Source organism: Buteo buteo, chromosome 20 (genome assembly GCF_964188355.1).
Source record: "Buteo buteo chromosome 20, bButBut1.hap1.1, whole genome shotgun sequence".
NCBI lineage: Eukaryota > Metazoa > Chordata > Aves > Accipitriformes > Accipitridae > Buteo > Buteo buteo.
Window position 1 is genome coordinate 27,131,303 of NC_134190.1, and position 27,462 is coordinate 27,158,764.

Consider the following 27,462-nt stretch of genomic DNA (forward strand, 5'->3'; position numbering starts at 1 on the left):
CACTGAAGACTGACAGACCTCTTAAAATGAGAATCTGTGGGCTTTGCTCACAAGCAGCTAATGGAGTTAGCTGCAGGAGCAATGGAAAAGGACGCATGGAATTTTATTACTGCATTATCAATGTTTTTTTCCTATACATTCAAGAAGTGTTTTTGGTGAATATTCACACCCATCTAAGAAAAGATGCAACAATACTTCTGAAACAAGTCTTGAAACCACCAGTTCTAAACTGTGTTTTATTTCCAACAATTAGCCATTACAGTATCTGAAGCAAGACGTGTCCAAAATAAATAGCGGAAGATGAAGCATCAGAATACTACTGTCTTCGCTACTGCTGTGGCCCCCTTAATGTCTTCCTTGCTTTTTGACCTTCACTCTTCAGATTCTCCAGGCCTACGGATATCATCAATCTTCAGAATCATTCTAACAACCTGAGTCGCCAGAGATATCTGCTGTTTCTTACCAATCAGGGTTTCAATAACATGCTGCTGCTTCATATCTGCCAAGAATAAGCAGAAGAGTTAGATACCCTCCTCAAATCTAGGTATAACATTTAACCTCAAATAGTAATTTCCATGTAGCTTTAAAGAATGTTTCAAAATTGTTACTCTTGGCCACCATAGCTGACAAACAAATCTGTACAAACTAGAGTTCTGTCTGGGTTCTTACCAAAGATCTTAGAACATTAAGATCCAAACTCTTTTCCCAACTAAGTCTTCCCCAGTTGTAGCTTTTCGTCTTTCTGCATTATATTTTAAGAGTACAGTTTCCAATACAAATATTAGAAGCATCCTAAAGGCTAAGCAACCACTAAAGAAGTGGAAGTTCAAATATCATAAAGCAGAAACACCTAATCAAAGAAGGCTTATGAATTTACATAAACACAGTGTCTTACATTGTGTTCCAAAATTTACCACCTCTTCTGAAAAAAGCAACAGACTAGGAGCGTGAAAAGCTTATGTCCAGATGAAAGTAAGTTTTCGTACACTGGTTTCTTAGTCTTCACATGCTTGTCACAGACCTATATATGCACATGTACTGGTGTGAACAACACTATCTAAAGACATTTCCAGCCTTTTATTTACTTCTTCACATGCCATTTCTCAAAACAACTGTTTTCAGGGCTGTGGTGTAAAGTGGATCACTAAAACTGCAGTATTTAAACCACAGCCTGCTCTTGCCTCACAGTGAGTAACACTTATTCCTGTACCACAAGGTCAGCCAACATCTTCAACTGATCTTGCCACCAAATAAAGGTTTTCAAGCAATTATACATTTTCTGCCTGGTAGACATGCACGTATTCCTCCACCTGCATTACCATTTATTATGGCAAGAGTTCGTAACTGAAGCGATGCACAGGTTTCAAAAATAAAAGGTGGGGGCTGAGAGGCAAAATAGTAAGCGTTTTGATCTTCTGAGAAAGAAAACCCTGACACGCTCCTCCTTCACCACAGTGCAGTTCTTACCATTTGTTCCTTTCTGCAAACAATCAATGCCGAGGGCAGGATTATTTTCTTTCACTTGCCTAGCCCGCACTTCAGTCATAGTCTGTATTGGATTCATACCGCTGTTCTCCGCAAGTGCCATGGGAATTACCTCCAGGGCATCTGCAAAAGCTCTCATGGCATACTGTTCCAAAGATGGGCACTAGGGGAAAAGACATTTAAATTCATACAGCTATAAACTCCAATGTTAGCAAAAGCAGATTTTCACACTAGCTGTAAAACATATACATGATATGCAGATTTTCTTGGGAATATGCATCTCAATAACCAAACGAATGCCTTTGGATGGTAACTACTTGCAAATTAAAACAATTTCAAACTGCTCTTATCATAAAAAGAAAAAGGTACTCGTAATGACTTTTTACGGAGAGCAGAAGGAACACTTTTAACATTGGTTATCAGCACATGTCAGGAAGTTCCATAATGTGCACTTTCTGGAATCTCTTAAGATGGACTTAAGCCTTATTTACCCTTCATAAATTAAGGAAAGTTGTTAACTGTTCCCTTCTTACCTTATCTGCTGCTTCACTGACTGCCAAGGCACAAGAGATTTCAGCTGCACCACCACCATACACAATACGATTATCACGAACAAGATTCCGGATTACACACAATGCATCATGAAGAGATCGCTTTGCTTCTTCAATAATCTGGAATTATAGAATAGCATGTATTTTACAATATACACAATGGAAGGCTATGGAGATCTGTTTCCTAATACAGAAATGGAAACTGCAAACAACCTGTAGGATCTTTTCATGGTTCTAATGCAGTTCCACTGCTGCTATGTTACACTATTTCAAAATACAAAATGTTAGACACACAGTGGCAGAGAAGGAATAAAAAAAATACACACCTTTTCAATGTTATTTGTTAAATCTATAAATTGAAATGACAAAAACTTACATGATCATGTTTTCAATCTTGCATATTTCCAAGATGCAAACCACTTAAATTTAAATGCCAACATTTTCACACTGCAATTTACGTCAACTCCCAACTTCAAAAGATGTAGAAGGATTTAACAAGTTATGCTAACCTTTAAAGCAGTATTTATTAAAGAACTCTTCAGACTAGGGGTTATGTTCTTTTCTCTCTAAGGATTTTCAATCAAAGTAGGACTTGACCTATACTAAATATAGTTTAACACTAACAGTACAAGCAAGAACAAGGTTAAGTACATAAGCATTTAAAATGGTCTCATTCTGGGGGCAATGGTGGTGGTGGTTTAGTTTGGGTTTCTTTTTTTTTAACTGGACTAAATCAGAAGTGACATACCTAGGTCTATAATAAAACCAAATCTTTCAAAAATGCTAGTATGTTTTTACGCATAAAAGTGACCCTCCAATGAGAAAAAAAACCCCAACAAATTAGAGCATACACAGGTAAAATTACTTCTATGTGAACTATATGGTCTAACAGTGAGAAAACAAAGTTACCATTCAAAAACACAGGATCTGAATCTAACAAGCTACTTCTAACACAGTCACAACTGCCTACAACCCTCCCTTTCTTCTATTTGTCCACACCGCAAGCATAATTTAGACAAAACCAAGAAGAGTTAATATGCTTTTGAAGGAAACTACACATTCTGCAACTTACGTATCAAACACTCATAACATCTAAGCATCTCACCATTTTATTTCCTCCTCTAATGAAAATGGTCACAGCTCTGGAATTCTGACACTGTTCAATGACAAGCATTCTGTCCTTCGTTGTTCCAAAGGAGATCTCTCGGACAATACCCGCAAAACCCAATTTCTCTGCTGTGAGTTCACAGAAGCGAGGAACAATGCGTCCTCCAGTTGCAATGGCGATTAACTGAAATTAAGCAACCATCAGTTATTTCGAGAAGACTTTTCCATTATGTTTTTTGTAACATAAAACTAGTGGAAGAGAATCTGTCAAATGCCTATTCCAAAACATTATCTTCCCATCACTTTAAAGTATTTCAGGCAATGCCTTGTTTCTGCAAACAGCGAGACTAAAGCAGAAACATTCCTAGCCACATAAAACTTTTAACAAGTAATATGCATACACTCCAGTTATAAACCATAGTCCCATTCACTGTAGGTTCTTCCCACCGACCCCAACAATTTGTCTCCAATACCCACCCACACATGATTACGCAGTTCCACCCAGAAAGCCTGAACTTTTAACTGGTACAGCGTATTACTTAACAAATGTTTGAGAACTGGTACAAAGCCCAATTTTAGAAGATTTTACTTACTTCTATTTCAGGTCCACCAACCCAACGAACAGCAGGCAGCTCATTCTGGAGCAGCAAGTGATTTGCCTCATCATCAAAACCCCACTGGCAAATAGCAAGGTTTGCACCAGTGTCTTTTATCTGAAAGCAACACACAACATCAATCTTCTGATCAGAGCTAACACAGGAATGAAAAACAACTTCTTCATGATTTTAATTCTCCTCATTTTCACAAAACATAAGTCTGAAGAAGAACCATCTGGCATACATAGAGATCAAAATAAATTTCAAACCAGGGTGGTATCTCTTTCTTACGTAAACTTAACTTTTATACATAGTCTTACAATCACTTGTATGTTGCCTCCTATCAGGATTATTAGCTCATTTCTAGAAATAAATCCATGCACTACACTACTTTGTGTAAAGACTATGAAAAACATAGAAAATAAAGAAATAATCTTAAAGACTACCTGTTTCACCATCTCTTCAAACTTCTCCTTTTCATATTTCTGCAGTGCCTTGTAATCGTCCACAGATGTGACATCAAGCTTATGCTTGGTTTTAGGCTTAGGTGGTTCGAACGGACAAGTAAGGATTGCAATTTTAGCATCTTTAAGCTCCTATACAATTAAAAAAAAAAAGAAAAAGTTGAGTTTTGACCTCAGTAACACCTCTTTCTTGTATTTGCAAAACATAGACATATCTTTAATAACACAGGGACAGGAAGGAACATGAAGATCATCTGACTGATTCTAAAGTGAAACTAACTATACCCAAGTAATTCGATCAAAAGTCTCTATAGCCTACTGTCCTGGTTTTGGCTGGGATAGAGCTGATTTTCTTTCTAGTAGCTGGTATAGTGTTAAGTTTTGGATTTAGGATGAGAAGAATGTGGATAACACACTGATGTTTTCAGTTGTTGCTAAGTAGCGTTTAGACTAAGTCAAGGATTTTGCAGCTTCTGATGCCCAGCCAGCACGAAGGCTGGAGGGGCACAAGGCGTTGGGAGGGGACACAGCCAGGACAGCTGACCCAAACTGGCCAAAGGGGTATTCCATACCGTGTGACGTCATGCCCAGTATATAAACTGGGGGGAGTTGGCCTGGGGAGATCGCTGCTCGGGAACTAACTGGGCATCGGTTGGCAAGTGGTGAGCAACTGCACTGTGCATCACTTGTTTTGTACATTCCAATCCTTTTATTATTACTATTTTATTATTGTTATTATTATTATCGTTATTATTTTCTTCCTTTCTGTTCTATTAAACTGTTTTTATCTCAATCCACAAGTTTTATTCCCCCGCCCCGATTCTCTCCCCCATCCCACTGGGTGGGGGGGAAAGTGAGTGAGTGGCTGTGTGGTGCTTAAACCACAACACCCACTTAGAACAAATTCCACAGCTTCAAGACACTGTTTAAGCCCTTAACAATCTTTACCAGCGATGTCTTTTTACAGTTTAATGTTTAAAAAAAACAAAACACAAAAAAACCGCAGAAAAAAAACTTCAGTGAAACCATTATTTGCCCTATCCACCATGACCAGTGAGAATACTACATACTTGTCATCATAGCCACGTTTTATGTACTACATGACTGAAATTTTCTACTAGGCTTCCTTTTTCTAGGATAAACCATGACACCTATTAGAAAAATATTTTAGAATAGTAGAAATTTTAAATTGCCTCCCCCTTTCTTGAAGTATGCTGCACAAAGACTTAGAGACCTTACCTACACCAAGTATACTAGGACAGCTTCTGGGGTGTTCAAAACAGGGCAACATGGCAACTCAAAGTTTAAGAAGCATTTCCTGATACTGAGTTGCATTAAGCATCTAAAACATATTACACACTATGGATGATCATTTCTGCTTCTGCAAAGAACTCTGCACCTATCCCCACTTAGTTGTACAGTAATTCCCCCTGCCCGCATTTCTCAAGACTGTTGTAAATTCTAACTCAGTCTCTTCCAACATGAAAAATTTAATGCTCCTCTCCCCCTTCTCTGTTACTGTATGAGTGAAAACCCAAGCCAAACCACAATACTGTTTAAATACTTAAGAAATGCTAGAACAGCATTTGAACTAGGTTAGACAATCTTATTTAAGCCATTACAGATGAGACACACACACAGGGACATCACTTACTTTAGGCATCTGTGGATGACTGAAATCTTTGTCCACAATCACTCCTTTAACCAGCTGTGTATCTTCCAGTCTACCTCCCACTTTGCCTTGTACTTTGATCAGCTCAAAATCAACATCTTTACGTTCCATATCTGCTACTGTCAGCACAGCATTTACAGCAATTTCTGCCATTTGTCTGTGACAACGGTTAACTCTAGGTTTAAAAAAAATACAGTAAGGTTGCACTACATTTCCACAATTTGGAAGAAAAAGTGATTCTACCAATCTCAAACACAAAAAAGTATCATTATAGCTAACAGCTTTTATATGCTCCATTAAAAGAGGAAGTCCCGCTTGTTTGTTCACCGAAATAAAAGGTGCTACATATGGCAGAAAGCAGAACATGCAATATGGTTTGTCTAAGTAGTCTTTGTGGACATAGTCTCAAGATACAGATTTGAAACAAGTGAGGAGAATTAACTACTAATAATCCATCAAAAGACCAGGATTTCTCCCTTCAGCTCAAGTATTTTTAAGGGAAACTTAAATATTCTTCTGAAGGTTTTGTGACTTACACTTTAGAGCCTAGCGTTGTCTTTGCTGTCTGGATCAGAGGTTCAATGTTCTGTGGATCAACTGTAAAGCTGTCACTGATTTTGTCTAGATGCTCAATTGCAATGCGGGCTGCCTGCTCATAACCATCTGCTATTCTGATAGGGTGAATACCACGATCTAGTAATTGCTCAGCCTGCTCCAATAATGCTCCAGCCAGAACTATAAGACAAAATTTCAAAACAACATGTACACTTCCACAGATTGAAGCATCATTTTTAATGCATTATCAAAAGATTAAAAAGTATGACTTCTGATTTTTTTCTGTAATATTTTCACAGTTCAAGGTTTCTTAAATGACAAAATAACCACAAACAACCCCCTGCTTGCTATGCCTGGAAAGAAAACTGCATTATGTTGGACCAAAAAGAAGCACAGGCACCAAGGCTGGACAGATAGAAGATTATGAAGAAAATTATGCAGAAAAATTTTGAAAGTACAAAGAGGAGTCTCAACATTAACTTAAAAAGTAGCCATACTTAGAAAAGACACAAAAACATCTTCTAGACTGAAAGACTCCTAACACAAAAACTGACAAGAATGCCGAAGCAGTAAATACTCTACAAACATGCTACAAAAAAACTACTGTTACTTCATGCAAAATTTCTTAAAATAGCTGAAGAAGCGTGATTTTAAAGCCGGAAAAGCCAAGTTAAATTTAAAATCTGTTCTTACCAACGACTCCAGTAGTTCCATCGCCAATCTCATCATCTTGAGATTTAGACAGCTCCACCATAAGTTTGGCTATCTGGTGATCCACATCCATCATATTCAGGATGGTAGCACCATCATTTGTCACAGTCACCTCACCATCTTTGTCCACCATCATTTTATCTAAGCCTAAAAAAATATATTCAAAGCATGAAGCAAAATCTAGAAAATCCGAAAAAAAACAATTACTAAGAAAGAACCATTAAAATTATATTTCATTATTACCATTGGGCCCAAGGGATGTTCTCAGAGTACTTGCTACAGCCTTTGCTGCCATTATGTGAGACTAGAAAACAAAGGTGAAATAAGTTAAATCATTACCATGCATCCCCAAATTGTAATATTAAGCTAAGAAAAATACAGGGGATAAAAAGCTAACGTAAAAATTGCGATTTAACTGACAACAGCCAATTATGACTAGGAAAAAAAACCAAACCCAGATCAACACATGTGTAGCGGTTTTATGCCAGAAAACACTTCCCGTGCCTTTTCTTGCACAGCTTGCACTTGCACTGCTAAAGCACGCAAAAGCCCAGCAGCTAAAATGACAGCCCCGAGGTTTAAAGCAGGGAAGCAACAAAAGCAAGCAACGCTAGAAGGACAAGCCAGCATAATTTCGCTCCACTCTTCCGCCAGTTATTTAAATCCCACGCATTCACACGCGGCCGCCTCCTCTCTCAGCCACGGCCTTTTCTTGGGAACAACGACCGAGCTTCAGGCCCGACACGGGGCAGAAGAGAAGGGCTGGGCCCCCCTCAGACCAACAGGCTCCATCCTCCCGCCGAGGCCTAACGGCGCCCGCTCCCAACGCCGGCGTGGCGCGGCCCGGCCCGCCCGCCCCCGGACGGACCGGCGGCCCCTCGCTCACCTTCAGCGCCTCAAGCCCCATGAGGCGCGTCTTGCGCTCCTGGTCCTTGAGGATGAGGAAGGGCCGCCCATACTCATCGAACGCCAGGGTCCCCATGGCCGACATGGCTGCCGCTGTCTCCCACACACCGGGCGAGCACGAGCCGGAAGCTGCCGCGCCCGCCGCGCCGTGACGCGAGCGCGCTCGCCCGCACAGGGCTCCGCGCCTGCGCGGAAGGCCGCCCGCGCGACACATTTCGCGGGCGGGACTTATGTGGCGCCTCCAGCGGACCTTTCTGGAAGCGCCCGGCACGGTGAGGGATGGGCGGTGCTCGCGGACCCGTCCCCCAGCTGCGGGGCGGGGGGGGCGGCGGGAAGAGAAAGATAATATACGGCGTAGAATACGGGCTGCACCGGGTGACGTGAACGCGAAGGAGTGGGGACAGACACACGGCGGAAGGGTGCGGGCCGTTCCTCTCGGAAGCGCTTTCAGAAAGGTTTCTCTCTCCTGTTCCCGTCCGTCCCCCCCCCCACATAGCGAAGTGGTATTGCCCTCCCCTATAAATACTGCTGGCGGAGAGCAGCACAGCCGTGGTGCTAAGCGGGCTCCGTGGTGCGGGCGGGCGGCTGGCCGGCGGCTTTGCGGCTGGGCCGTTGTGCTGTGGAGAAAAGTCCCTCCTGAAGGGTAGAACAGTAACCGCTCAGGGCCGTTTCCCTGAGTGCGGGCTCCTGGGCGGTCCGTGGCGGGGAGGTCTCTGCCTGCGCGGCCCTGGAGCTGTGCCGGGGCGCGCTGCTGCCCGGCCGGTGGGAGGAACTGCAGGCTGAAATGGAAACGGCTTTCCTGGCCTGAAAAATTAACCTAGCCCTTCAGCTTCTCAAAGGCAGTAACGTTTCCCTAGGGTCTAGGAATCAGCTAAAAGGCTATATGTTTTGGGGTTTTTTTCCTTCTGATATAGTATACTGCTTTCTCTTAAGTGAGCACGTGATAAAGCTGTTAGAGAAAATACTCTTCAATGTCTGTCTCCAGGTGTGATGTCCAAGGCGCTAGCGAAGGAGAGCCACGCAGCAGGCCAGCAAGAGGATTGTGAGGGCGGCTCCAGAAGGAGGAGCTGGGGGCTGTTGGTCACTGCTGGTGTCGGTGGGACCTTGGTGGCACTCTATGCTGTGGTCACCCCCTTCGTGACCCCGGCTTTGAGGAAAGTGTGCCTGCCCTTCGTTCCTGCAACTTCTACTCAGATCCAGAATGTGCTGAAAATGTTAGAGAACAGAAGCGGCTCCCTAGTTGACATTGGTAGCGGGGATGGCCGTATTGTAAGTTATGGACATCACCTTCCTTTTGTATCGCCTCTCAAAAAAAGTGCCAAATGCTCTAGCAGTGACTGCTGTGGTTTGCTCATACTTGGGAATGTCTTGTCTTTGGCATCGAGTGGTTTTGTTTGAGTCATGTGAATAGGCTCGAAGTTGAGAAAGGTTTACATTCAGTTTAGGGGAGTAATCAATACTTTTTGCTCCAGACTCACTTGCAGCTTGATGAGGTAGTGTACAAAATAACTTTATCCTGTTGGCTGGGGGGAGTTGCACAGCATTCATGTGAAAACACACAATCAAAGTATTGGTATTGTGATTGCCATTGGATGAAAGCTATGCTGTGAGATTTGTGTGAGGTTTTTTCTTTTTTTTTTTTTTCCCTACATTTAAATTTTCACCTATGTTTTTTTAAATGTAGGTCAACAGATTACTTTCATACTCTTTCTATTGGTGGGTCATTTTGGCTCTGATTCAGGGGTCTCTCAGGTGCCTACCCATCACTGCTTTTCAAATAAGCGCTCTAATTTTGAGCATTTCTGCTTGTGTATTACACTGTTCTCTCCATGGTCAATTTTGGTGCTCTTTAATTCCAAGGTAGTATCATGAATATGTTAAATTAAACTTTTATGTAAATCATAGACGTACTACAAGCTTACAGCTTTGCCCTGGGAATGTTTAAGTGATTCATTTTGTTCATCTGAATATATCTATTAATTTCAATGGGACTTGTCATAATGGTAAAATGTAGTTTGAGTTTTTGTTCACTATACTACCAGTCTGTTGGGGATTAAAATCTGAGTGATTTGCAGAGGTGCATTCCTTTGGTTTATATTGTAAATAAAACTGTTCAGATGAATACACTTTCTTGGTTTCTAAGTGAAGATTTATTTTCTTTCTTGTAGGTCATAGCAGCTGCAAAAAGGGGGTTCAAAGCTGTTGGTTATGAATTAAATCCCTGGCTAGTCTGGTACTCCAGATACCGTGCCTGGAGAGATGGGGTGCATCAGAACACCAAGTTTTATATTTCAGACTTATGGAAGGTAGGTGGCAAAGTACGTAAGAATGAATCCGGGATGTTTGAGAGAGTTCCGTAATTTGGAAATACTTCACTGAAAGAACCAGAACACTGACTGGCCACAAGGTGCTGTATTGGGCTTTGAGAAAAGTACTTGAGCCCATAGAAACTGGGCTCAGAGCACAATACCCTGCTCTCCTGGTTTTGTGCTTCAGTGAAGTGCTGTCCTTTTTCAGTACAGGCTCCTTGAGCAAATTATGTTGTGCTTGTGCCTGATGAATGATGTGGGGTGCTGTAATGTCAGGCTTCACTGAGAGCGGATTCTGTGCAGTTAGTAACAAGACTCTCATTCACCTGATGCAAGATCAGAATATCACCTGATATTTCTTTCATCAGACGTGTTCTTTTCTAGCTGTGCAATGTGTTACCTGGTTTTGAGTGTTGCTTTAAGGTAACTTACATGTGACAGATTTTTTCACAATTTTCAATCATTTGAGTCACAATTGCTTCTTTAATGAGGCATGCTTTTTTGGGTCATATTTATGTAGGCCTCTCCCCTGTTATTCCTGTCACAGTTGGGGGGGGTTTGTCTGGTTTTGGCTGCTTTGTTTGTGGTGGTAGTGGTGTTGGGTTTTGTTGTTTTGGTTTTTTTTTTCCTTTGGTGTTTTCTTTGTTTTATTTTTTTAAGAATGGCATTTTGTAATGGGTGAAGTGGATACCAGGAATTTAGGGGAAAAGTGTGAATGTACTGTTTTATCTTTGTTCAGAGAGGAGCATAGCAAAACTTCATGACTGGGAGAACCTAGGCATTGAAATGCCTGGCAAGTTTTTATAGCTGGCTAACATTTAACAAAAGTGGGGGTAAACTTAAAACATACATCATTTTAATATATACAGGAGTTGTGGAAAAACTTAGCCATGAGTAAAATCACATAGGTATTTTCTAAATTAATACTTTCTGTGCTGCTAGAGTTGGTGCCATATTCTTGGCCAGGCAGTAGAAGTTTTTTTGCTGTTCAGTAATATAAAGTTGTCTTTATGTGGAAATTTGTGTGATGAAATGTTGATATGGGATCTCCTTTCTTATTTTTGGTCTAAATCCCTGTTGAAAGGAGTGCAGCTAGAGGGATTAGGAGAAAAGAATGGAGAGAAATTCCCCAAATATAAATGCCATTTTCATTAAGATTTGTTCTCAAATTTTATTTTAGGTTTCTTTTTCCCATTATACGAATGTTGTTGTTTTTGGGGTACCTCAAATGGTAAGTTTACTATTTTTGCATTGTTTAATTACTTTAATACCAAGGCATTCAGTGTTAGTACATTCATCTGCAAAATGAACCAACCTGCAGAAAGTCAAATTTAGTTAGTACTAGTATTTTGATATTTCATTTTTGCTTATGTCGTGGTAAAACTTGTGATGGTATGCAGACTGGAGCTGTGAAAATACACATGGTTTTTTGAGAAGTATTTTCTGTCCATTAGTTCAGAACCAAAATGAAAACTGCTGTGCTCCAGTTGCTTGGGGGGAAGTTGATAGATTGGTTCTTGAAAATTTCAGGTTTTTATATTGAAAAAAATGAGGAGTTTGCAGGGAGAGGATGGAGTAAGAAATTGGCTACAGCTGATTTTTGGGAACCTTGTTAGAGAAGAGTATTGAACTTTGCTTATGTTCTCCAAAAACCGAATCACCTCAAATAGGCCAGCAGCTGGTATATTGAAATAATCCCTTGCTCATGTTAGACTGTGAGGGTTTAGGAAGGGAGACAAATACTTCAAGTATAATTGCTAGAGTACAAGTCCACAAATTCTTTGCCTTTTAGGAAGGCTTTGTAGCCTATGTTCATCATGTCCATGGGGAAAATGCATTCTTCCAAACTGGTGTAGAAATTGAGTTGCATATTGACTGCTTTAGTGATATATTCGATAAATTCAGTGAGACTTTACATTCACTTCCGCTTTCAGCTTGATCTAGTTTTCTTTTTCTCTTTTTTAGTAAAAAGAGAAAAAATATTTAAATATTCTTGATATTTTGATTTACTATTAGAATCTTTTGTATAGATTGAATGCATATGGAGGAGTGAAACAAATATCGTATAAATGATTCTGTATTGCTTCTTCCTCTGCTAGGACAGATGTGGGATGAAATGAGTGAAGAGCTTTATGTCATGCTATACCATACAATATACACTGAAAATATATCTGTAGTAGTAGCAGGAAGATGCAACAAGAAGCATAATAAAGCTTCCTTATTCTCTGCTTTTTCTTTAACAGCACTGGAATTAAATACCTACTTCAGATTAAAATTGTAACTCATGTTGGAAACTGAAGTGAAAATGCATTGGTGGGTGGCATATTAGTGAGAGCTATGATGTTACTTGTGCTACAGATGTTGCTGGGTTTGGATGTGTGATGTGCTCTCTGGCTTGAGTTCCAGGAGGGGGCAGTAGAAATATTTGAATTTGCAGTCAGAAATTCTGCAGTTGTACTGAGGGGAATAATGCAGGTGAAGAAAGATATTTTAGTAAACTAGAAATAAACAAATGCCCTGGGAAAATGTGAATAAACCTAGCAGAAATACTGGCTTAACTTTAAATGTAATAGTATAAAGTAGGATAAACTAGTAACAGCTATGATAGGAAGAGTAGCTCTAGGGCTCAGAATAACTTCAGTAAACTCAGTAAATACTAGTCTAAATTCTTCCGATAAAAATACTGTCATAAATGTAACAGATCCAGACATATGAACTACTGTGTTTCCTGAGCATTCATTTGCTCGTGATCTCCTTTAACTTTACTTTAGAAGTTGTGAATGGTTAGCCTCCTGAATGACTAAATTCATTTTCTAGAAACTTTAATGCATTTTCTCTTTTTTACTGGGGGCAATAGATCTCTTTAGCTTTTTTAATAATACTGGTCTGATTTGATGCTGTCACACAGTGCTTTTATTTCATATCCAAGATTAGCTTACAGAACTTAGTAAGACCTCTCTGTTCTTGCAAGCATCTGGGGAAAGGTGTGTTTATCTATGAGTCATTGCACGGAGACTTTTACTTGTTCAGGGTGTGATGACAGAATTTTTACCAGGCTTCTGTGTATTTTAACTGATTATATACTGTACAAAAAGTTTACTAAAATGTGTATCTGTGTAGACATGCCAAAAAAACCCCAACCCTGGCTTGATACAAATACAGTATGATTATAACACCTAATGTTACTGAGAGATTTAGCTTAAAAACTAGTTTGACTGTTTGGTTCAAATATACAATTCTCTTTGGCTGAACTGTTAATGAAGTTTTCTAATTTGAGCTAATGTAGACATGATGTCATTAATTTTCATAATTGCTCATTAAAAATTAGGCTGTTTCCATATTTGTAATTTCTGTAGGAACTTAGTCTTTCCTTTCTGGTGTCTCAGCTCAGTTTGAGATATCAATGTAGGCTTATTTTTCTGGTTTATTTAAGGTGCGGTAGCAAAAATGTTTAAAAGCATTTGCTCTATGGATGAAATCAGTGCATAGAATGCTTAAAAGTATTCAGAGGTAACTCTGATATATTAGATCTATGACTCTACTTTTCCTAAAACATTCCATTGTAAGCTTAAATGTAGCTATAATAGGATGTTACATCAAAGGCACACCCTGCATGTATGTGATAGTGGAAGCTATCTGCAGCCTTTGGAAATACATTTTCTTCAGTCAGTCTTGTTTTCTAATAATGTTCTGTTGTGGCTTTTTTCTTGTGAATTTTTAATATATTTTATGTCCTTTGTGACTTAAATTGAGCTGTATTTGTAAATAATTACTGTCCTTTTAAGCTTTTGTTATCTAAATGTTATGTCATGATATCAAAGTGAATAGATTTTTACATGTAATAGAAGTAACCTGTGGAGCTTGCTGTTATAATTACTCCCTGAGATAGATACAGTATATAGGAATAAAGGGAATTCCAAATGGATGTGCACTGGTCTGCTTAAGCATAACACAGAGCTTTTCCAAAGGACAAAAATGGCTAAATCTATCAAGATTTTTTTTTTTTTCAGAACATAATCACTATCTGGGATGGGAAAGAAATTTCTTTGAAGTCTAGATGTGTTAATTCATTTCTCACTTAATCCATAGCAGAATTTGCAATCTACTTATTGGAGATACCCTATCTGACTGGGCAGGGTGTTGCTCTGTTCTGGAAGAGTAGCAATGCTTCCCTTTACTTTCATATCTGTTTGATTTTTGTGAGTGGAGGAAAGCTAGGCTGTAGGTCTTCAACCAAGGAGAATTGCATAGTGGTATTTGACATGGTCCCCCACAACATTCTTCTCTCTAAATTGGAGAGATATAGATTTGATGAATGGACTATTTGGTGGGTAAGGAATTGGCTGGATGGTCACATCCAGAGGGTAGTGATCAATGGCTCAATGTCCAGATGGAGATCAGTGACCAGTGGTGTCCCTCAGGGGTCTGTATTAGGACCAGTACTGTTTAATAACTTCATCACCAACACACAGTGGGATCAAGTGCACCCTCAGTGAGTTTGCAGACAACACCAAGCTGAGCAGTGTAGTTGACACACCCGGGGGATGGGATGCCATCCAGAGGGACCTGGACAAGCTCAAGTGAGCCCATGTGAACCTCACGAGGTTCAACGAGGCCAAGGGCAAGGTCCTGTGCATGGGTCGGGGCAAGCCCAGGTATCAATACTGGCTGGGGGATGAAGGGATTGAAAGCAGCCTGGCAGAGAAGGACTTGGGCGTACTGGCGGATGAAAAGCTGGACATGAGCTGGCAATGTGCGCTTGCAGCCCAGAAAGCCAACCCTATCCTGGGCTGCATCCCAAGCCGCGTGGGCAGCAGGTTGAGGGAGGGGATTCTGCCCCTCTGCTCTGCTCTGGTGAGACCCACCTGTAGTTCTGTGTCCAGCTCTGGGGTCCTCAGCATAAGGACATGGACCTGTTGGAGCAGGTCCAGAGGAGGGACACCAAGATGATCAGGGGCTGGAGCACCTCTCCTATGAGGAAAGGCTGAGAGAGTTGGGGTTGTTCAGCCTGGAGAAGAGGCTCTGGGGAGACCTTACAGCAGCCTGCCAGTGCTTAAAGGGGGCTTGTAAGAAAGACAGGGACAGACTTTTTAGTAGAGCCTGTTGCGACAGGACCAGGGCTAATGGTTTTAAACTAAAAGAGGGTAGATTCAGACTACATTTAAGGAAGACATTTTTTACAATAAGGATGGTGAAACACTGGAACAGTTTGCCCGGAGAGGTGGTAGATGCCCCATCCCTGGAACCATTCCAGGTCAGGTTGGACGGGGCTCTGAGCAACCTGATCTAGTTGAAGGTGTCCCTGCTCATTGCAGGGGGGTTGGACTAGATGACCTTTAAAGGTCCCTTCCCACCCAAACTATTCTATGCTTCTGTATACGGTTTCATACAGTACTGCTGCAGGGACTCACATGTGTTAAGAGGCTGAAGCCAACAAATCTCGATTTCAATAGTATTTAACATACCAGTACTTTACCATAGAGTGGCAGCAGAATGTTTGCTTTGGGTTGTTGGCTGTATGATGTTTTGAGTGTCCCAGGATCTGTCTTGTGGTTAGACTGGAAATTATGAGAGACATTGGCCTTCGAGTATCACATAATGGTTCATGCAACGTGGAGCGTCATAAATGGCATAAATTCAGGGGGCTGAACTTTCATTGTCTATTGAGAAGAATCCCACTAAGAATCATGAATTGGAACATGCAAAGTCTTTTCTTAATTTGCGGCTTTTTTAATCTAAGGGATTATCTATGGGTTTTTTTATTGAATTCTTAGAATTTAAGAGTTACCATTTTCTTGATCTCACCAATCAGGGCACAATAACCATTTTCTAGTTTTAGATATTCTTTGTAAATGCATCAAAACCAAAACATGTATCATGAATACTTTCCTAAATTTTTTCCCAGAAATTCCTCAAACCTTGGACTCCTCTTTAACATTTGAATTAGATTCTAAAGAGAATGCTTCTGGTTTTTTACTGCTTCTGAAAGTTTTTTGTTGTTGCTCAACAGATGCCACAGTTGGAGAAGAAGCTGGAAGAAGAACTTCAATGTAATGCCAGAATCATTGCTTGTCGTTTTCCTTTCCCTTGCTGGATCCCAGATCATACTGCTGGAGAGGGAATAGACACTGTGTGGGCCTACGATTTGAAACATCGCAGAGGATGTGAAACAAAAAGCTTGGATATTACACCAGAGACAGAATCCTAAACATCTAATTTGCTTTTTGTACTGAAATTTTTGGCTTTGACTTCACCTGTTAGAGATAAGATTAATGTGAATAGAGCCCCAGGATATGGAGATACATATTTACTAAAATAACTGAAGTACACTGGTTATCTGAAAGCACACAAAGGTTAGTTAAAGGTGTAGTGAAATGGCTTAATGTAGTTAGTAAAAATTATGAGAAAGTTTTACAGAAGCGGAAAACTTTAATATGGAATATGGGATAAAACACGGTTCACTACTGTTAAGGGGAATACATGTATAAGTTAAAATGCTCAAATTGGCGAACGTAATATGTGCATTCTTTCTGAGCCTACATAGCATTTGTTATTGGTGTTGGAAGTGGTGTGCAAGTGGCTTCTCAAATGAGCCGTGGTTCCCAAATGTCTTCATTATGTATGCCAAGTAGGCATAATGCTGCATACATCAAACTGATGCAGATTCAGTATGATGATGATATCAATGTTCTACACCTCAGCCTTGAATGTGTACTTTTTAAAGTTGAATATGGCACAACAAGCAAATACAACAAGTTGCTTATTCATCAACACAAGCGCAGCCCTTGATTACAATAGTGTATTTTTATTTAACTTGTTATGTGAAGACCGAACTGCAGAAATGTGCTCTTACTGAACACTTACTGGTATAACCCTTTGCAAATGACCATGATTTTTCCTAACCTCTCTGATTTAGGAAGGGTTTCAAAAGTCACCTACCTGGCAGTGAGGTGTCACTGCTTCTGTGTGCTCAAACCTTGGGTAAGGTATGGGTGAGAGTTGCTTGCTTGAATATGTCAGGAAGTCTGTCTCTGATTTCAAAGTTAGTTGGTCTGGCTAGCTTGGTTAAAGCTGATTAGACCTCATTTAATTTATAGTAGGATGGGAAGGGAGGTTTTCAGTCAGGTTTCTTTTCCCCTGTACTTTTCTATGCTATCTGATGAGATCTCAGAAACTCATGGCATTGCTGCATGGTTTTTCCTTGGAAGCGAAGCAAGTTTTCCCTGTCTTTTTGCTGATACTGGTTTGCAGGGTGGTACTGTCACTGCTGTGACATTTTCTGTTCCTAACATGGTTACAGCTATTTTTTTAACAGTCTGCTTATTTGGTCTTTCCTTTGGTTCCCAGGTAAAGTTTTACTGTTTTGATCCATTAATGATTAGTCGAAGTTCATACTTAGCCTCCCCAGCCCCCGTTAACATATAGACTGTTTGTTAAGCAGTGACTACGTAAGTTTGTCAGACCTTTGCATATATGATACCCATAGACCGAAGCTAAAACAGGCTAGGAAATTGTCACCTGACTTCTAAGGCAGTCATTAGCACAACTAAAATTAGCTCAGGCCAAGAGAAGTGCCGAGACCCTGCAATTTCAGGTAAATACAAAGCCTGTGACATTTTATTAGGCATTGGGAAAGTGTGTTTGCTGGACTATAGTATCTGACTTGAAGAGAAGTTAGGTGTTATTTGGGATGTGTAGCCTACAGTTACACTTGTACTCAGGCTTTTTATTTTTGGTGGGAGGAGAGAAGAAGAAGAATTTAAAATAAAAATCTACACTGAGGATTTGAAATGGAGCAGCAGAATGGTTTTATCCTGATAATGCATGCAAAGCAAGAGAAGAAAGGAGCAAATGTATCTGCTCTGGAGTCTGCAAAGGAGAGCTGATTTCAGCCTCGCATGGCAAGGCACAGCTGTAAACATGGGGACTGTATGTGTTGAAGAACGCTGATGTCTGGTAAGCAGTCTTTTACAGCCTTTCACTACAGTATAATATAGTGCATCTTGTAAAACTACACTAAACTCTTTCTACCATGATTTAAGTGTTATGATTATTACACAGTGACAGGACAGGGCTACAGAGGCTTATCTAAAGTGACTGAATTTACTTTAATATCCCAAGGCTGTAAAACTGGAACTCAGACAAAGGAAATCTGAAATTACTTCTGTTGGAAAAAGACCATACAAAGGGGAAATTAACTAATTAAGCCGAGTCCTTCCCCAAATGATTGTAAAGGAGAAGAGGCAAAAGATTTTGATCAAGTGAATTGTGACTCATCTGCAGTGCAGTGCTTTGACCCAAGTTTCTGCTGCCTACTTTCACTAAAGTTAGTTTGCAGGGAATGAAGTGGATATTTACTTTTTCTGCTGTGTTTGACTATGTATTTGTCTATCACATTATTGTTTGCCTGTTAAAAGGTAAAACTGAATTTTTCAATTCTGCCTGTGGTAAAGGCTTTGGGGTGTGTACTTCTTAGTTACCACCTATTGCTCCAGAAATATTTGTTGAGGAGGGCGAGATAGAACTAATGATGTGATGGCCTGTGTTTTAGGAGCACTAAGTGCTGTCCTCAAGGTAAGGAGAGATTTATGAATGCTTTTAAAGTGAAGCAGAGGGCTGTTTCTCGATCTGGTCATTTACTTCTGGGGGCCTACACTGAGGTAGACAGTGGTCTGAAGATTCAGAATTCCTTATTGCATAAGGAGATGTGCTGTATTTCATGTTTCTACAGCTGAAGTGTGAAATGGAAAGCAAATTGCTCTAATTTACACAGGGAGACAAGGAAGGCATTTTCTTGTCATGTTGTCCTCAATTTTTCTGTCACTTGCTATGTTAACTTGGTAGTTTACAAGATTAAATACTTAACTGTGACTTCAGTTATCACTGTATGGATTATTATGTTGATACACTTCCAATTGGTAGGGTAATGTATTATGATTTTGTTGATATGCTGCTTCGGAGTACAAATTTGTTTCTTCTGAAAACCAGGAAAGCCTTAGAGAACTGGCTTAATCAAATTATAGTGTAGGTCTGAAGCCAAAGGAAGGAAACCTTCAAGCTACACATGCTGTTCAATACCATATTGAACACAGAGTTTTCTATTTTGCATAAATTGGCTTTCTAGGGAGAAGGAGAAGGGTATGGCTACAAGAGAGCCACCTGTTAATGCAGGTTGATCCGTGTACCGCACAGTCACTACAGCTACATAGCACTGTCAGCCAAGCTTGTCCAGATTTGTTTGTGAAATGTGCATGTATTTTGTGAGCTTTAGGCATTTCTGTATTACTGGGTATATTGAAGTTCTTGACTTGCCCTCTGGTCTGATTATATGCTGCCACTTAATCTAATACTGCTCCAAGGAAGTTAATCCTCTGTCTCTGAGCTGCTGTTTATTTCCGACTCATGAGTTGTAGCCAGGTAAGAAGGTACAGAATGAAGTTTAAAATGAAGTACCACATTTCACAAGCCAATTGAATGAGTATGGTCTGTGGAAAAAAGGTTCCAAAACCTGGGCTTTGGGAAAGTCTTTCACCTTTAATGAAGGACATGGCTCAGGAGGTGACAGAGATCTCCTGAATTCTGCATCAATTTAAGAATGACTTGAGCTTTGCTTTTCTCATGTGTGTGGTGTTTAAAAATTTTTACCACTGTAATACCATTCTAAGATCTACAGGGGAAGTAAGCAGAGGTAGCATTTTGTTTATCTTTTATAGTTTGAGCTGTAGGAGGAAAGGAGGAAGGGAATCTTATGGCCCAAGTATGGCAGTTTCAACTACCTCAAAAGCACTTTGACAGACTTGCACATCTGCTGTGCATATTTCTCATTGGGTAGGAGCATCCGTTCTAAGAATGGATTCAGAAGTGGGTTCATGTCTGATACCATTACACTTGAATGAACACTAATTATTGATAGATCACCTCATACTTCTGTAGTTTGACTTTTCATGATGGTTTACAAATACTCAAGCATTTACTCAAGAAAGGATGTGAATCCTTCAAAATTATGGTTGAAGAGGGAAGCCTAACATCAGATTTAATGCCAGTAAATTCTGCTTTGAGTAAGTTAGTTTTCTTTTACATTTGCCAAGTTTGCAGTTCTCCAGTTTTACAATGTAGCCCCAAGTTGTTTTTTTTCAGAAGTAACATATGTTTCTTCTAGAAGACTCCTTGAGTTCTTGATAAGATGGTTTGACTTATGTTTAACTTAAAAATCGCCCTTGAGTGAGATAGCTGCAGAATTAATATTTTCAGTATCTTTCTTTGTATGATAATCTTTTGATTCATCCTTGTATGCTTTACTGAGGGAGACTTATCCATGGATAGTTACCGTTTTGTTCTCCGTTCTTTTTCTGAATTCTTCCTCTTATTTCAGTGTTTGCTTTTTTTCATACTGTCTTTTTACAATTTGACTGTTTGACTTCATCAATTCATCAGATCTTCTCATTTCCTTTTTTTTTGTAAACTAGTTGCCTTTTATTTTTTTTTTTTTTCCAGAAACTTTACAGGAAGACTAAATATGTTAAGGAATACCCTTTTTCTCTCTCTAACATTTTCACATGTATTTAACTAACCTCCTGGATTTATTTAGCAGTCTGTATGCTGACATAGCATGACTTTTGTTTCCAGCAAATGAAAGAAAAACACATCCACCCATATGGTATTTAGACTGAAAAATAGCCTTGGTCTACAACAATTCTGACTATTTAGTAGTTTTAAGTACTTAATTTCACATTTTTATTATATTTCATCATTTGGCAAATGAATACAGGCCTTTTATCCTTTCAGTAGTTCTTTGGATTTGGTTTATTTGTTCAGGTGGGACTTTTGCTGGTTTCTTTTTCTTAGTATAATGTTGGAGTTTCTATTAGCGGCTTTGATTGAAATGTTGGACTGATGTTTTTCCTGCGAATTGCTGTGTAGTCCTTGAAGAATCACTGTAATACAATCCAGTGAACTGCTAGCATTGGTAAAAATCAAGTAAAACCTGCTTACCAGTAAATGTGCTGGGATATTTTTCAGCTTACTGTATATATTGTGGTTTTTAAAAATAAAGTAGGTTTTTGAAGACCCACGTAAAGCTTGTGGCATAAAGTTTTGAGGTGAGCAGAGGTCTTTGCAAGGTCAGAAGCAGTAAATTAATGGCTTGCAACCTGAGGTTTGTGGGTACCTTCTGAGGAATCCACAAAAAGTAATTTAAAAAGCAGATCTACTATCAGTAGGTTTATATTTGCTACCTGTGGTTGTGTCCTTCCATTGGAAGATTTTAATGTATCTGAAATGATCATTTGAGAATCCCTGAACTAAAAATATGGGGTTATATAAGACATTAGCTAAATGGAAATGAGTTTATCAATGTGAGGAGTTTTTTTCTTCTTTCTATTGTTGTTTGTATGGACTGTTGAGCCTTGAACCTCTGCAGTATACAAATGTATGAGCCTCTGTGTCTCTTCTGGTAAGCATGTAACTTCTATTTCGCTATGTGAGACCAGCCACATGGTTTTGCACATTCCCATTGCATTCTAATAATTGAAATTTTTTAGTTAATTTATGATAGATCTGGTTTAAGGGTCTAATTGCCCTTTTTTTTTTTTTTAGGAACTGCTTAAACATAATATTTACATTTTCAAAACACCTGATCATCTGCCACTGAAGCCTGTCTAAAAAGCTGATGGACCCTGTGAAACTTCTTAATGCTGCAATGTCTGCAGCTGTCTGTGCCAGAACTCTTGTTCAGATGAGTAGAAATGTGCCTAGCTCTTGCATAAGCTTTCTTGATTTCTTGAATGAAAATGGAGGTGTGAGGAGAGGACACAAAATGATTGATAAAAACTTGAGAATCAGCGTAAGTTCTGGGAGAGAAAAATGTGAGTGGTGGGGATTATTTTTGAATTTGATCTCTACCCCAATTTAGGAGCTCTGCAAAGCAGAGGATAAATTAACTCCAATTTTCTGTCTGCCTAATAGTAGTAGAACATTGTTCTTTAGTTTTACACTGCGGCTTGTTTCTGGTACAGCCTAATCATAAACTTTCCTTCACTGGAGGGAAAGACCTAACACCAGAGTCCTTCCTCTCCAGCACAAACCTAAGAGCAAGGCTCTTTAACTGAGGAGCTTCCCCTTTGGAAAGTCTCTCAGCAGCACCAAGATCCTGTACCAATAGAGATGGGAAGGCTTTCTCTCAAATTCCTGTCACTAATACAGAAGCTATTTGTCAAGACCACTACTAGGAACATCTTGGTTTTCCACCAAGACTTGGTATAATTACCTATGGCTTAAGGTTAATTCAAGGGGTTGGTACTGGGTCTGTTATGGAGGCTTGGAGTAGTAGGACTCTCAGTCTGTTTGCCTTTTGGGGGAATGTCAAAAATCAAGTTTTGCTCTTTACAGTAGCATAATTTCTTTTATATGTCAGTAAAAAATATCACAGTATATTGATACAATGAAAATACGAGAATAGTCTTCTGCTACTAATATTCTGGTGATAGGCTAAGCTGAATGTTACTGAATGGAGATTTCTAGGTTGGAGAAAGAGACCCAAGTCTGTTCCCAAGTAAGCATGTCTTTTTCCTATGAACTTTGAGGGAATTTGTTTGTGTGTGTTGGAAAAAAAAAAAAGTCGATGTAGAAGATGGCAGTTGGAATGCTAGTTATTAGTTTGCATTCAGCCCTGCAGTAAAATGCAATGTTTATACAGCAGTATTCATTTTCAAACTGCTACTGAATAGTAAATCTAGCGACACTTTTGTAGGATTGGCTGGTATTATCTTCACCGTTTACAACTGCAAAAACTGTAGCAAAGAGCTAATTTGTTCAAGATGACCGAAGTAATCGGTGGCAATGCTGTGATTAAAATGATTAAGTCTGCAACTGCACGTCTGTGTCTACAGCTGGAAGACTGTGTTTTTTAAATGGCTGCTCCTGAGGGTGGCAGTACCTTTGCACTTTCACAACTGATGGAACCAGAGATATAAAGGTCAGATGCTCACATATGCCATTTCATGCTGCCTTACCACTTATGACTATAAGACATAGCACCTACAGCAGTTGTGCCTGCCAGGTTCACGATCTTGGTTCTGTTTTTTTCAGTCTTACCTCTTTATTAACTGTTACTACATTTGATGTCTCATGGTTACTGCTTTTAACTGCATTTGGATCCCTCTGTCACTGTTCGTACGTGCTACTTTGTAGTAAAACTTATTAATTGAAATATATGACTTTGCGATGTGTACTTTCATGTATTACATCTTGGTCTATTTTTGTGTGAGAGTCTGCTGCTTCTCTGTTTTGATGATTTCCATTTTTTATGACGAAAGTTCAAATCTTTGAACAACTTTAATCTGTTGTTAACAGGAGTATTAAGTACAAATTGGCTGTAATCCAGCGTAGGTATTGGGACTTTCGTATCTTACTGTTTTACTTGCCTTATAATTTGTTTTTAACTTTGTGCATGATCTGTGTCCTAATTCCCTGAGGATACTTCACTAAACATAAATGAAACTTGATTTTTATGCAGTCATCAGGTTGATCTGTCATGGCCTATGTTAGTAAGCCTACATATTCTCATTTCTCACTTCTATTTCTAGATTTGTGCATGGTTACAAATGAGATGAATTGAGAGAACAACCATTTTCCTTAGGCCTTAGTAACTTTATCCTTCATTAAAATGTCATGTAAAATTAATTGAAAAGTTTTCTGTTGGTGTGACTTGTCAACAGCTCTTGCTGTTATAACTTTGTCCTGACAAGCTCAAACTCATTTTACTCTGACATAAACATCAGTTTTAAGTACAGTTACTGTCTTCATCTTCTGGTTTAGAAGCTGTTTGATAGTGATCAGTTTAACCAGCTCAAAACCAGCACTGGTGCATGTTACTTTCATCTGCTTGGACAACAGGCTGCTGAAATCATGTGTGGAATCTTACTAGATTAGTTGCTTTGACTAATTTTTCTAAAATAAGAGGCAAGAACTTGACATCATCTCTAAATATGAAGAAACCCAAGACAAAATACTTTTTCTACCATATGCAGGAAAATGCATATTGAGCCATATATGAACAAATACACTACCTCCACCATGGCAATCAAATTGTTTATCTACCAGTTAAGTAAATATAGTCAAGGTTTGTTAGTCCAGAACAACGCAGTAAACAGCATTGCTAGTTTCTGCCTCATATCACTGAATCATGAAAGGTGATTGCAAAATCAGACCAGTCTTGCCAAATAAAAAAGCAATTCAGAATGGGTATACAGAAAAGGCTGCTTGAGACCTGTTTCTGTGTAGAAAACTTAATTATTTGTTTGTCTTTTTCCCCTTAGTTGAAAGATTAGTGACAGCCCTTCCCCAGCCCCAAGACTGACTTTCCTTTTCATTGCCTTATGCAGAATACTACTTTGCTTCACTATGTTGGTACATGTAATTCATACCACTAGAATTGCATAAAATAGGAAAAGGTGCTAGGAAGAGCAGTAGTTGCTACCAGTTGGATAGTGTTATCCAGCCATAGGAGTGCTTGGATGTTCAGCCTGCACTACTGCTGTCATGCCATACTGATGGTACAGCAAGAGCCATAAGATCAGGCAAAAACCAACACACTTTTTCAGCTAGGGCCAAGAAGGGAATGAACAACACAAAAAGGCCAGCTGAATTGAAAAAGATTGTCTGCTTCTGAGGAGCAAGAAGCCTATATGGTACCTGCTTTCAAAATGTTTATTCAAAAGTGATAGGAAGCAAATGTGTCTCTTTTGATTTAAATTGTTTTCCTTATTACAGAGTTGTCATACCATCTATTATATCCATATGCATTAGGGAGTATCTGTTCTGTAGACTGCTTTAATGTTAGTGGATTATGCTGTTAGAAACTATTTGAAAAAAGATTTGTCCTGCAGTTTGTATTAAAAAGGAGAATGAGACCTGTTCATTAAGGGTGAAAAGAATGTAGGAAATTGGCAAAAACTCTGTCTATCTGTAGTGTAGTTTTGCTATAAAGAAAGCTCTTTTGGTTTGGTTTTTTTCTTGAGCAGTTGTACAACAGAACTTTAATTTTCAAGATCAAATATCTGTACTGCAAATGCCTATTTTCAACATGTTTAGATGGATAATCTGCTGGAATAGATTACAATCCGTATCTTTTAAATTTGTTTACCGCACAGAGCACTCTGAATTTATACCATAGACTAGTCAGTCTCAATAAAAATGTTATTTTCTTCTATGTTGTGGGCTAGGCATGTTATTGGTACGTAGTGCCAATCAGAAACGGATTTCAGCTCTTACATTTCATAACACTGAAGGCACTAATATTTCAGAAATTATGGCATTAATGTACCTGTTTTCTAAGAATAACTTGATACCATCTCATTTTAAAACAAAATGTTTCAAAATCTTGGCGTATTCCGTGAATGATCTATTTATGATTGACTGATATGTTGTAATTACAGGGGAGCTGTAAGTTGCAGGACCTGTGAAGACTCTAATCCTTGTTCTGCTTCTTTCATATTGTTCTTGCTGCTTTCACTTGCCTTCCAATTTGTGGGTCAAATTCTGTTAGTTGGCCTCCAGATAGAGGTCAGACTCTTACCTGTATATTAGCATTGCCTTATTTGCCCTTCCCCTCCTCACCCTTTGTTCCTTCCTAGGTGCTATGTTTATGGAGTTCTAGCTAAATTGGTCCAGTTTTTATTTCTGCATTGGATACAGTTTCTTAGTTTATAAGATACCAATAGGAGGATTTAAGTCAGTGCCTTCACCAAATAGGTTAGTGTATTTTAAAGCAGCCTTATTCCTGGATAGAAAAGCCCCTTATGGCAAATCTTTTTCAAGGTGCCAGACTGAAAAAAGCAGTAAACTAGGTGGTATTTTCTAGAGAACAAAGTTTATAAAGAACTGCTTAATACCTGACCAAAATTAATCTTTAAAATACACTCCAGGCTGCAGTTGCTGATTGCCTCAAAGAAGGTGGAGGGGGGGCAAAAACACAGACTGAAAATCAGATGATGGCTGTCCTGAATATTGCTAGACCAGATGTCCATCAAAAATACACAGAGAAGAAAGAAATGTTGAATATACAAGCTTTAGTGAATGTTCTTCCTGTTAATGCTGCTCTTTCTTAAACAGTCTTGCTCTCCTGAGTATGAGGATTAGAGACCATCTGCAAAACAGACTGACAAGGTGGTGTTTGACTCTTTGCCAGAGGTCTGAGTTGTACCTGTGTGTTGGCAGATCCACAACTACAGCAGCTGAAAGCCCCAGTTCAGCGCACGTGCAGCAAGCAAGGGGAACCTGGATGCTCACACGGGGGAGTTTTCATATGGGCTTCTGTCTCTTCTGGAAGGATCAGGTTCTTTTAATTGCAGTCTCCTGGTATTTTCTGAAACAAACTGGGTAAGTGCGTGCCAGCAGTCCAAATCCAAACATGAGACCTAGTTACAAGGATTGAAATACTAGACATGAAGAGAAGGTGCAGCCTTCTCTGAAATGCATACTGCAGAGGGGGCTAGTGATGTCCCATTACAGTGAGAAGCTCTTGCTATTGGCAAGATGCTAATAGTTGGTAGTGTTCTTGTGACTTACAAAGTAGAATTAACTTTCAGTCTCCTAAAATAAATCTAGATGGAGGGAGTAAAGATATTAATTAGCCTTTCCTAGTGATAAATCCCTCTGAAGTGTAATCGGTCTGGGCCCGCTACACTCTTATATTTGCTGGCTGTTAGCTGATTGAACAGTTCCTTGTCCTTTGGCTTGTGGAAAATGAAACTGATCTCAACACCAAGGTTGCAGACAACTTCTGCAGTGGGGATTTATATGATATATGCAGCTACGCTGAATCCTACTGAGCTGCTCTGAATTCCTCAAATTACTCTGACGGAATTTAATGAAACTGTAACAAAACCAAAACCTGAATTAGTTTTACTCTGGTCACTATTCTATGTCTACTTTTTACATGCATTTAAATAATTTAGAAGCCTCATTTTGGTTATTCTGCTTATCTGGTTCCTGATGTAACTTACACATTCTCCTTTATTAGTATTCATTCAGTATGGATAATATAAAAATATAGGAAATAACCTCTTTTGGTGGTTTGCAGCCTCATTCTATATGTGAGCCTTTATA

General features: G+C 39.4%; 2 protein-coding genes across 5 annotated transcripts; one reads left to right on the plus strand and one right to left on the minus strand.

Moving 5' to 3' along the window:
• Positions 1-203: 203 nt before the first annotated feature.
• Positions 204-8,224, minus strand: CCT5 (chaperonin containing TCP1 subunit 5). The gene is made up of 11 exons (XM_075052087.1): positions 8,028-8,224; positions 7,385-7,445; positions 7,124-7,288; positions 6,412-6,610; positions 5,858-6,050; positions 4,186-4,335; positions 3,737-3,856; positions 3,142-3,327; positions 2,019-2,156; positions 1,468-1,648; positions 204-499 (listed from the first exon to the last, which is right to left on the minus strand). Exons 1-11 carry the CDS (start codon positions 8,130-8,132, stop codon positions 372-374), a joined length of 1,626 nt encoding a protein of 541 aa, XP_074908188.1. The 5' UTR covers positions 8,133-8,224; the 3' UTR covers positions 204-371.
• A 378-nt stretch (positions 8,225-8,602) lies between these two features.
• Positions 8,603-23,026, plus strand: ATPSCKMT (ATP synthase c subunit lysine N-methyltransferase). Of its 4 annotated transcripts, none has more exons than XR_012653704.1 (6): positions 8,603-8,624; positions 9,033-9,316; positions 10,216-10,353; positions 11,537-11,587; positions 16,367-18,312; positions 21,952-23,026. XR_012653704.1 is itself a non-coding variant. In XM_075052088.1 (5 exons), the coding sequence occupies exons 2-5, from the start codon at positions 9,038-9,040 to the stop codon at positions 16,562-16,564; spliced, it is 666 nt and encodes a 221-aa protein (XP_074908189.1). In that variant the 5' UTR covers positions 8,618-8,690; positions 9,033-9,037; the 3' UTR covers positions 16,565-19,481. The 4 variants fall into 4 exon arrangements, 1 of the variants encoding a protein (XP_074908189.1); XR_012653703.1 differs by having other exon boundaries at positions 8,618-8,690; XR_012653705.1 differs by having other exon boundaries at positions 8,618-8,690; positions 16,367-16,709.
• Positions 23,027-27,462: the final 4,436 nt, after the last annotated feature.

Excerpts from the sequence above, each read along its gene's own strand:
- CCT5 (XM_075052087.1), bottom strand. The coding sequence starts at position 8,132 with ATGTCGGCCATGGGGACCCTGGCGTTCGATGAGTATGGGCGGCCCTTC. Across the intron at positions 6,051-6,411 it reads ACAACGCTAGGCTCTAAAGT|AGTTAACCGTTGTCACAGAC; the intron begins GTAAGTCACAAA and ends TTTTAAACCTAG. Across the intron at positions 4,336-5,857 it reads GTCATCCACAGATGCCTAAA|GAGCTTAAAGATGCTAAAAT; the intron begins GTAAGTGATGTC and ends TTAATTGTATAG.
- ATPSCKMT (XM_075052088.1), top strand. The coding sequence starts at position 9,038 with ATGTCCAAGGCGCTAGCGAAGGAGAGCCACGCAGCAGGCCAGCAAGAG. Across the intron at positions 9,317-10,215 it reads GTAGCGGGGATGGCCGTATT|GTCATAGCAGCTGCAAAAAG; the intron begins GTAAGTTATGGA and ends TCTTTCTTGTAG. Across the intron at positions 11,588-16,366 it reads TTTTTGGGGTACCTCAAATG|ATGCCACAGTTGGAGAAGAA; the intron begins GTAAGTTTACTA and ends GTTGCTCAACAG.